Raw genomic sequence first — 11,492 nt, 5'->3', positions numbered from 1 at the left:
TGCATTACAGTTAAGTACATGGAGTCACTGTAGGGATGAATTTGGGCCACTGTGTTTCCCATAAACAATATACAGGTAAATTGGTAGCTTAGTGGCTGGGGGTGGTCCAGGAGGTTGGGGGGGAGGGAGAGGAAGAATTCTGACTGCCTTGTCAAGTCAGAAAATTTTAGCAAGTGTTAAGCAAATGTTTCACAGACAACTGTTTCTTCTACCAATAAACTTCAGCTCCATGTCATTCTGTGATTCTTTTTATTGTCATCCTTTGACATGATGAATACTTACAGCAGTATGTAAAACAAAAAAGATACAGTTAAATCTCTCGTTTAATTCTTGGCATCACTGCATAGCAGTCACAGAATTTTCACACAATCTGTTACTTCCTTTCAGCTTGTTACACATGATGTGCACATACACAGACACGAGCAGAATCCTAGTCCAACTGAAGTCACTGGAAGCTGATTTCACTGGCACCAGGATTTAGCTCATATAGTTGTATTAGGTATCTGTATGGCTGTGTAATACATTTTACAATAAACATGACATGTCTATACAATTTTGTGTTCAAAGATTAACAGAATATACTGTACATCCGTGTCAAACTTTTTATGCTCTGCATGTAAAAGTTTGTGTACCTAAAATATAGGATGGATTATAGCAATAAATGATTGTTTGCACCAACAGGAAAGTACACATTCTTGCAGTACAGCTTGCCTCTTTTTTAATTATTTTTTCATTTTTGTATTTGCATGCTTGGTTATTTCAGATTTAATCTTCTATTGTAAAAACAAAATTAACATCAGACTAACCTTTATGCATAATTACCAATGAATTACAAGTACTGATCTTCTGTGGCACAAGTCAGGCAAAAGGGACCATCTTATATTCAGTTCAGTGACACAGACTGTCTCTCAGCAGGGACTAAATTGTGGTTGGAATGCGGCCTGACTGGCCTGATGAAAGTCAGCCCTGCTACAGCTTGTGGGGTGGTCTGGGATAGCTGCTCCCACTACAGCTGTTTGGCTTTTTTCTTGGTTTTGGCTGACTTAGACGGTGGAGTCTACTAACGCTGAGGGCTAGTGAAGTGTCTGAGATGCAGTGTGAAGGATGGTCCACTTCATTTGGTGCACATGGAATTTCTTTCATACAGCCTTACAAGATAGGCTGACTGAACTGCATAAGTTAAAACAATCATAGAGAGAAAAGAGGGGCTAGTAGGCCATCTATTCCACTATAGGCCCCTTTTTGGTTGGTTTGACCCTTGCTCGGTAATTGTTTTGGGTAGGTGGTGTTTGAAGAACAATATGCAGTACAGTCCTAGCTGGTTTAACGTACAGTCGGTCACTTCTCCTTTTGTTGTGCTGCATGAGAAGGCTGACCAATCTTGCTGTGTTTCGGGGCTTGCGAAGCTTATGCTATAGCCTTTTCAATGCGCATCTGTAGGCTGCCTCCTTCAGCTAAATCATGTTTTATCTGAAGCCTTGAGGTGCTCCACAATCCACAGTAAGTTCGAAGGCAAGCCAGCGCCTGTCATTTTTGTCCAGTCACCAACTCTGCTGACATGAATTCTAAATCTACTCTCTTTCTTCAACCATGTTGTGCATAGTGGCCTACAAGATTGTGTTTTGCTAATGAGTCCTTTGGCTGCTACTGTAACTCATCTACTTTTCTTACATTTGTTTTGTCTAAAATATGAAGTATGTCTTGGGCTAAAACAGTGACCTGCCATGATGTCTCTCTCTCTCTCTCTCTCTCTCTCTCGCATGTTTACTTCTGTATTGCTTTCATTAGTGGTCTAAATGCTGATCCTCTGCTTCTATTTAAGGCTCTGATACAGCAAAAAACATCTTAATCAATCAAGGCTAATAGTCTAATTAAACTATTTCCCTTGCTTTAATTAATTTTTAATTACAGCATTCACATCTATGGCAGTACATAATCTTTCCATTAAGAAAACAAATTTGGGTTTTAACCAAGATAAGTGATCTATATTTTTTGTGTAGCAGTATGTTTGAGAGCTCTTTTAAGGATGTGCTTCTAAAAAGTGAACCCAACTGGAAAACTCTTGAACTTGAGCTGTGCAGCCCCAATAGGCCCTCTTAGAAGAAGTAAGAATTAATTTACATAGGTCTTCTATAAAGTGTCAAATGCAGCTAATGGGACAAAAGTCCATATCCTCCTCTTCTGTGCAAATGTTTTATTTTTCCCTACCTCTTCATTCTATTGCCCCATTCCCAGCCTGGAGTTTTACAAGTATTTCTGTGCTCCAAACAAGACAATATACAACACAAGAATCAACAGTGTATATTTAGTTGCTGGTGGTGTTGAACTGAGTGCATCAAATGCAGTCAGACATCTTCCATGGGGAAAATAAATGGTGGAACTCACCCAGAATTCCTGCTTTACAGCACAGAACCCAAAACTGTCTGGGTGGCAGGCACCTGCTCCCAGGGCTCACTTCACAGCCCTCTTTTGATGTGAACTGGTCTCAAGCACCTGAGGCAAATTGGCTTAGATAGACCATGGCTAGTATAATTCCTTTGATTTACATGTCATTTAGGTAGGTGCTGAAGCCAGCCTGAATTCCTTTCAAGTATTGTTTCAACTAGTACAAGTTATTGTTTGCAACTTTGCAGGTGTGTGCATTTCAGTTTCATGAAAAATTTTTAAGAGCAGCTTTTTTAGTTTAGAGTAGTTAGGAACTTTAACTTTATAAGGGTTGACATGAATACCAGATTTTAGGTGCTAATAATAAAAGTCCAGATTGTATTGTGGACGTCATAGCAGACCTCTGAGTGTGCAAAGATCTGCCCCTGGATCTATTTTCTACAAACTCCTCAGAACAGCAAATTAAAGTATGAAATGCCACAATGATCTGACTATCTCTACTAGCATGTAGCAACAGAAACAGCTGGCAACATACAATACTGAATAGACTTGTTTCATTCAAAGGCTATAGAACAGCTTACAAAAAAATTCTTCCAAGCTAACTGGAGAGAGGTTTACATTTATAATTAAAAACAAACAAAAGGGATGGGGCATTATCTTTCCCACTTCTGGAGATACTTAAAAAGCCTGCCCATCTTCTAAAGTGCTGTTTATCCTTCAAGGGCTTTGTGTTATGAGTAACACATGTCCTGACTTATTCTAAACCTGTGGAGTATCAGGAGGAAAAATAGGTCCCTAAAAGAATGCAGCAGTACAAACAATAGAAGGGGCATTTATTTCGATCACAGATGATGCAATGGTTGAAAAGGCAACAACTGTGTTTTGGAAGGGAACATACTCTTGTTCCACTACTTAAGCAGTGGTTTCTCCCTCCCTGAATTGCAGGCACTGTTAGTAAGATCAGATAGCAAACTGCAATGTGATGTGTGTCCTGCTTGGAAGGCTTGAGGAAGAAAAATGTTCTCATTGTCCATTATCTACTGCCACACAATATAAAATGATAGGAGAGGACCAAGCTATCTGGCCCAACATGCTCCATCTTTCCAGTGTTATCTAAATTTCAACTTTGTGCTTCACTATATGCTTCAGTCCCTTTCTCCACCAATTGATTCTACACATGTATTACTCATTACATGCATATCCTTCTTTACTAAAACTCAGATTATGCCCTTAATTGATTGGATCTCTTATGGGTATGAAAATTTTACCCCTAACAACATCATTTATCCTTTTTATAATTAAAATATCCCTTATTACCTTTCACTTTTACACCAAGAGTAAACCTATCATTTTCAAACGTTCTCTATAAATTTAACATTAACTGGGTTGGCCTATGTTGCTCTCTCTCCAAGACAATCATGTCACACAATACAATTGTACTACTATGGACCCTGAAATGGAGGACCACTTTCTAAGAGAAAACTCTTTAAATAAGTGACACAATTTTGAGTAGAAAAAATAGTTATGTCACAGCATTGTACTTGCTATCAGAGTAACACACTACAAACACACACTTGACTAACGGGAGTTAGTGCCCCAGGTTGAAGTCTCATCTGACTGGAGGAACTTAAGGAACAGGTTCCAATGAATGTCCCAACAGAGGATATTTATGGGATAGGCTACAATGCATAACTTTCAAAAATACTGGAAGTGAGAAGGGGAAGTGCCCGTATAACTACTGCCAGTAATAGTTAATCACGACTTAAAATAGGTTGTAGCCAATCTAGTAAACTCATTAAGTGAGATTTAAAAATAATAAAAGATGGGAAAGAAAGTATTTTTATTAAGATGGGGGAAAATACCTAAAAACTTATCTAAAGACTAAAAAATAAATAAAAAATGACATTACAGTTCTGCATCATTTGAGAAAGCAAATGGAATCTAGAACTGCCAGAATGCCTGGATCAAAACCAGCATCCAACCCTCACTTGGGTGTGTCTGGCATTGTGGGCTACTCTGCTACTTAATAAAAATAAAAACTCATGACTCCATGTTTACCAGTTTGAACTGTAAAATAGATTGCTGTGGTTTAAAAAAAAAATATCTTCAGGCTTTGTGAAGCATCTGATTAGACTGAGCGTGCACTATGCCATGGATTAAACAATATGAGTTCATATGGAATGCATGTGAAGTTTCCAGAAAGTGCCCTGACAGATTTCATTCTTTTATGACCTCTGCTGGAAGGCTGAAAATGGAAAGAGAGAGTTCAGATGCTATGATTTGGACAGCTAGCAGTGAAGGATGCTAAAAGTTAAGGCCTTTATCTGCAAACAATAGTGTATTAATAAACTCTATACCATATTTACAAATGCTTTCTCTTGTATTAAAACTAACAGTATTCTGTTCACAGTGCCATTGTTTATACAGGTAGCAATCCCATAATACTTCAGTATTTTGGCATGGGAATCAGTAGCGCTTTGTATTTACAGAAAATGTACACATGGATACAAACATGTCATTGAAACAGAGTCATCAAAAAGATAGATCTGGTAATGTTGCAAAGATTTAGACTGTATAACACCTTCCCTTTCATTTGCCAGGGACTGCAGTTCCCTACAGTGAGAAGATGTCCATCTCTTATCTAAAGTGGCATAAAAATGATTAACCAAATGAGCCTTGTCCCGCTTGAGTTGTATGTACATAGAGTAACCTCGGTCCAAGGTTTCTAGATCTGTTGTCTAGTGCACAGAATACAAAAGTTAAAAAGGTTTTTTAATTATTTTAATTATTAAAATAATGAGATTCTCTTCTCTGTGCACTCTCACTCAGCCAATATCCTCTGAGTTCTGAAGATGCTGGTGGTTTAATGCGCAGTCCAGCTGCCAGACTTAAAACTGTGCATGGTGCTGTGGGCCTATATACAGCTACCTGTCACAATATGAGCCAGGGTGAATGAAATATGTTGGCATCCCCCATGCTTTCTCTTTAATCCTCCCCATTAGTTGGTAGCCACTTAGTGGCCCAACTTCATCACTACTGAACGGAGTTCCTTATTCAAGCAGTTAACAATCAGAAGTGATGAATGGCTTCAGATATATGTAGAAGGATAAGGAAGAGGAGGGAGTGAATTCAAAGGAGCTCAGATTTGAAACCCAGAAGTAGGGTGGGTTTATTCATGAGGACCCTTATAGTTTCTGTTTCCCTTTTTCTTCCCTTTCCACATTGCTGATGATGGCCTTGCAGGTCCTTACGATTTGGCTTACTGTTGTGACTAACAAAGAAGAGACAGCAGTACTATAAGGAAGAGTTAAAACTGGCACTATGGGATGTCACCTTCATTTAAAGTCTGCTCTTCATTTTCAGTCACTTGACCTGAGTGGTCATTGCTCCTGCAACTGCTGTGTTGCTTGTGGAGCAAACTCCTCCACTTGGCCTTGTTCCTCCTGAGATGGCTTAGCATATTTTCAGATAGGGGAGTATCTCCTGTAAACTTGGCCCATTCCTCAAAGAGTGGCTCTACGATGTAGGTCATGAAACCTGGGGAAACACGAGACAAGACATGTAAGGAGCAGTATCATTCACCAAATGCCTTTCCCTGCAGTTTGGGTGGTTAAAGGGCAGTGAACAAAGTCACAGAACCCCAGAGACAAATAACAAATCAGCCACTAACTCAGACCCTTAAACTGAGGATTGTGGAATATGTATCCTCTAGGACCATTGCAAACTCAGATTGGCTGGCTCTGTCTGTATAATAATTGAAACATGTATAAGACAACACCCTTTTTAGGCAACCTCCTGTCCTGAAATCTCTCTCAAATATTCTCACACTTACTGTGCACAATTCTACTCTACCTATATTCGACTTCTTTTAAGCAGCTGATTTTTATCCTTACCTTGAATGGTTGCTCAAGATAGGTTTCACTGAATGTGTATTTGAGTATACCATGTGAATCAGGACTTTTATGGTCTGGTTCTGAGCTGTACATTAATGGAGTTATTTACAAAGCTTAGTCCAAGTGCAAATCCTTGAGTCGGAAATGAACTTATGCTCTTATTTGGAAAGAGCTGCAGCAGCACAATTAACGTTTTGGGTTTTGGTTCTGTTTAGTCAGAGGCTTTTGCAACATAGAATGGATTAAAAGGTCACAGAGTGGGCCTTTTGTGTATGGCAGTGTGCATACCCGGATCGTGGGCTAGAGCCATATGTTGGCCTATAACGTGGAAATGATCTAGTATCTCTGAATGTTGGGAAGGTATCACTTTTCTAAGCCATGGCTAGAGAGAGGGATTTTATCATCCACCTCACTTTTCACCCTGCAGCAGCTATGGTGGCAAAAGTGCGCACAGGGAGAGTGAATATTTTAATTACATCTCTAACTGAGGAGGATTTAATACTTTTTTTAATATGACCAAAATCACTTTAGATAGAAGAGAAAACAAATGAAGGCCGTGACTGCAGTTTGATCTCAGAAGTAGGCTGTTAAACTAAAGTTCTGCTTTCAGTTTCTCCTGAAGCTAGTGCACTGGTTGTGTAATAATGCAGCATTGGAGATGTTTATAAATTTGCACTGCTGACCGGGAAACCCACTGCAGATTAAAAGAATTTTGTAAATAAATGAACGAATACAATGCAAACATAACGCATCATAAAATGTGCTGTGTTCATCAGACATATGCAAAAAGAAAAGGAGGACTTGTGGCACCTTAGCGACTAACCAATTTATTTGAGCAAAAGCTTTTGTGAGCTACAGCTCTGTAGTTTACTTTTACAAAATAAAACATTTACTACAATTCAGAAGTATTACACATATCACCAATCAAGTCTTAATATTCTAATGCACTATAGCACTTTCCTGTTCGTCTTAGCTGAGAAACAAGGTGAAACAACCATATTGTGTGAAGTAGTGCTGATAAGAGATGTTCTGCTGTATTTTAAAAAGATATCAATATATCTTTTTTGTTTTTCTATTATATTTACTCATTTTCACAGTAAGTGACATTCTGGAATATTAATTTATATATAATTCAGTAAACTATGTGATTATGTATACTTTTGAGCTCCTTGCTTATATATTTCTGCCAGTACTGTATTCCTTCCCTCATTTATCTTCACAAACTTAATCTGAGAAGAAATCGGAGCCTCTTAAAAAAAGGCTCTAACTTTCACTGAAATAAGAAAAATAAAGGTAGTTAGCACCTGGCATCTAATGACCCAAAAGGGCTTTAGAGACTTACTACTCCTCATAACACACACATGAATAGTTATGGTTATCCCTGCCTTACAAATAGGGAAACTGAGGCCCAAGGAGGCCAAAGGTCGGAAAAGGAGCGGGTCAAATCTAGAATTAGAACCTGGGTTTTCTGACTCCCGGTTCTTTGCTTTCTAGCATCTGGTGGCTTTCTCAGAGGTTTGCCTCTCACACATTTGATAAGCAAGAACCACCCTAAGGAAAAAGTGAAGCAATGTTTTGGACAAGCAAACCTATAGGCCTGAATGTTGCCATTTAGATATAATCCCAATCTCATGAAGGTGATAACTCCTGATACGTACATTGGGAAAGGGCTGGTACAACTAAAATCATTGCTGGGTGTCGGTGTCTGCTGGAACCAATGGTGCTATTAGGTGTACGGTCCGAACCCAATGTGAAGAGCTGAATGTCCCTTGGTCTTTCTAGTATTGCCTTATTTAACCATTGCTAACCTAATTATTTGTACTCCCTATGGGAATCTCACAGTCTAGAAAGGTCTGTTGCAACTTCACTCTTTGTGAAATCTGTTACTAATGCTGCTGCTCTGTAGGAAAAGATTATTCCAAAGCAATGTTTCATATCAGCTAAGAGGAACTTGATCTCAGTGGTAGAGTGAATCAGAATTGCCCAACTCAAAGCAATAACAAAGGGAGATTCAAAACCACCAGTTATTTACTATCATGTTTTTAAACTTGTTTCCATCTCGTGTGTTCCATGGCTTGGAGAAGGAGCAAACACATTTTAAATAACACAGTTCTTCAATGGTGAATGTTTGGCACAGTATCTGAAAGGTTACTCAACTGCTCAGTCATGCACATTGTCTGAAACGAGGTGCATTTTGAAAACAATGAGTAAAAATAAACCATTGGGCTTCTGGGGTGGTCTACAAACAGTGCACTAGAGCCTGAGCTTAACCTTCAGCCCACTTTCTGGGATGGGAGGGCTGTGGAGGCCGCAAATTCAGTTTTTGTGGCGTAGGGAAAGCCTGCTCGTCTTGGCGGAGCATGGTTGTAGTGTGAGAACTTGGAGGAAGAAGGAAAGGGGGGAAATTAGGGCTCTAGAGAACTCACGGAAAACAATGAATGATTCATTCAGAGTTCTTGAGAAACCATCTTCCACTGGCTCACTAACTAGATTACATGCCCATTACAGCATGAGTACTGGATTATGGAGTATTTAGAGGGAATTTTTCTGGGAGGTCAGAATGGGAAGCAGGGATTGAGTTAGTCTGACTGGGAGGCTCTAAATAGGTAAAAGGTTTCATGAAATTCTTTACTTCACTCAGGACTATCACAGCAAACAAGTGGCATATTCCACTAAGTGGGATCATGCTGCAACTGTCTGAACTTCTCTTTGAGGATCATTCATCCTCGCGTGCTGCCACTGTGTCACTCCTCTGCTTGTTTACATTACGGCTGCACTCAGCCTTGCTCTTGGTTCATCTGGCTTGGTTGGCAAATGGTTTTTATTTTCATCCCCTGTAACTCCTGGACTTATTGAAGTTTTTGGTATAAAACTACACATCTATTTTCTACTTAGCTTGTGTTTCACCTTTGGGGTGGAGGGGGGAGGAGAAAGACAAAAGAATGAAAGTTAAGCTCACCAATTTGTATACTTGGTATGGAGTCCTTCTGCTGATTACAAAGAGGGCTTATTTCCAATTCAAATTTTTGTTCCAGATCACCTACCAAAAAGAAAGGAGAACAACATTTTTGCCACTTGGCAATATTGAATATGATCCTTTATTCCTTATAGTATGGATGGAACAGCAAATCCTAGGAGAACTGAAATCTGCATTAACCCTTACATTTCATCACCATTTGATGCCCCGATGGACATCACCAATTTAAAGATAGACTGCAAGGCTCAACATGATCATAAATGATCCGCATAGAAATCTGCAGTTAGAAATCTGAGGCAGGGCCTGTTACACATGCCTAAACAAATAAAACCAACAATTTAAGATGTCACCGGAAATGACTGTAAACAGGATGATCCTCTGGTTCATAGAAATCAGAGCTGAATGTATCTCCTTCCATAACCTGCCAAGGCAGCTGTACTTTCTGGGACAACACAGCTAAGAAAACCCAGGATGAAGTATATGAGAGGTGGGCATTTTTACCACTATGTGGCTAATTTGGTGTGAAACTGCCTATAAAGGCCAGCTATTGCTGACAACCATGCTCAGTTCTGGTTTAAATTTGTAGTGTGGACATGAAATTCAGTATTCCAGAGCATTACACTTGCTCTTCTACCATCTTCTCCCCTTCCTTTAGGCTCTATTACTACTACTAAAAAAGGATTTAACAGTGATTAAATTCCACTACATCCTCACTGTGTTGTAGCACAATCTGGCCTGGCCTGTGCAGATGGAGCCAAATGGATGTCGTTACCATGTTAAAAACCATGTTTAGCTTTGCTGTCAGTAGGGGTTAGAAAATGTTTACAGTTAGACCCCCTAGATTGCGTTACAACTTGGCTTAGTGGCGAGCATGTTTGGACTGTGTCTAATTTCCCTACAACTGTGGAGGAGAAGGAAAGAGCAAGTGTAACACTCTAAGGGTAGGAATTGTAGTTATATTTTGGAAAGCAAAGGAAAACAAGTGATGGCCGTGTAATTTCTGAGCAGTACATACCCATGAGGGTTTCAGCTCAGAGCGGATAACAATGACCAGGTGGCATCTGAAGAAGATGTAGATTTTATACAGTTAATTAAAGGTTCAAGGCAAAGCAGAACCACCCTGACACCGTCTTACAGGGGCAATCGGATCAAAGAAATACCCGCCACTCTTCTATTTCATTTCCTCCTCTTGCCCCTCTTTACCAACCACTTGCAAAATAAGGGCACATTTCTGCTTGTCATCATATTTTTGGACAATTTCAGGGGAGAATTGAGTAGTTGATTGTAGAGCAAACGCCACTGGAGATTAGCCAATTTCTCTCTTGTCACATTAAGTGCCTTAAAGAACAAAGTGAAAGGAGAATTCAGTATATCAGAGGGCTGACCTTGTCGGTAGAATTCCTCACAGACCCTTTCACTCCACTGCTTGCTCATCTCCCAGAGCCGGCAAGGATTGCAAATGTCAGCACACTTCAGCGCTATCTGAAAGTAGAGGAGGAGAGTGGTAGGGAGAAGAAATTATTAGCTAGCAATCGTTCAGCAGTGAATTTATTGCACTCTGAGGTGCCGTAAAACTGCTGGGTCCTGCAAGCTTGCTGCCAAGATGGATTCAAGAATACATTATAGAAACTGAGCCCTGCCCAAATGTGCCACTTCAGGAAACAGCACTTATTCAAGCCTGTAACAAAACCTTCATTCAGAGCCTCATTTTATAGTAGCGAGAATGAGAGAAGCACCACATTCCAAGTGTGCAGAACCTCTTGGATAGGACTGGTGGTGGGCAAGCCAACAAAAGCTTCAGGCTGACTCCTGATGCCTGCCTGCCTTGGCATCCATCAATGAGGAGAAGGAAATGGAGAGCCAAGCCAGTGTGAAACTATTTGGGCATCACTTCTTTATGGTCTCAGTGATTGACCTTACATATCACTTTGATAATGCTTGGGTTTGATACGTGTATACAGTCAGCTCAGAGGGGTCAGCCGTGTTTTTGTTTACTGAGCTAAGTATAGGACCTTCTGGTTTGCCCCTGACATGTTATCAATTTGCTAGCAGTTGAAAGTGCTTTGCTGAGGTAGAGCTGGGGTAGGACTGGCAAGGGAAGGAAGTATAATCAAGTAATTGCTGCTTCTTCAGAAGAGTAAGATATGCAATAATCTGCCTGTCTTGCCTCCTTGAAACAAAATGTCTTTTGTGTGCTTTCTTCCTGGACAAAGCACATCTAGTTGATGGGTTTATTA

At 39.9% G+C, this 11,492-nt stretch overlaps 1 protein-coding gene across 7 annotated transcripts in view; it reads right to left on the bottom strand.

Annotated features, from left to right (window-relative positions):
• Window positions 1-243: 243 nt before the first annotated feature.
• Window positions 244-11,492, bottom strand: part of PDE7B (phosphodiesterase 7B) — a 278,426-nt gene continuing 267,177 nt past the window's right edge. For all 7 annotated transcript variants that reach the window (XM_073337392.2, XM_073337390.1, XM_073337395.2 and 4 more), the window contains 3 exons: window positions 10,641-10,737; window positions 9,238-9,318; window positions 244-5,922 (listed from right to left, as the gene is read on the bottom strand). In XM_073337392.2, coding sequence (XP_073193493.1) covers window positions 5,705-5,922; window positions 9,238-9,318; window positions 10,641-10,737 — 396 coding nt within the window. In that variant the 3' untranslated portion in view covers window positions 244-5,704. The remainder of the gene's footprint in view (window positions 5,923-9,237; window positions 9,319-10,640; window positions 10,738-11,492) is intronic.

This window comes from Lepidochelys kempii, chromosome 3 (assembly GCF_965140285.1).
Source record: "Lepidochelys kempii isolate rLepKem1 chromosome 3, rLepKem1.hap1, whole genome shotgun sequence".
In the NCBI taxonomy this organism is placed as follows: Eukaryota; Metazoa; Chordata; order Testudines; family Cheloniidae; genus Lepidochelys; species Lepidochelys kempii.
Note: the sequence above shows the minus strand (reverse complement) of the source record. Positions and strands in the feature narration are given on the sequence as shown.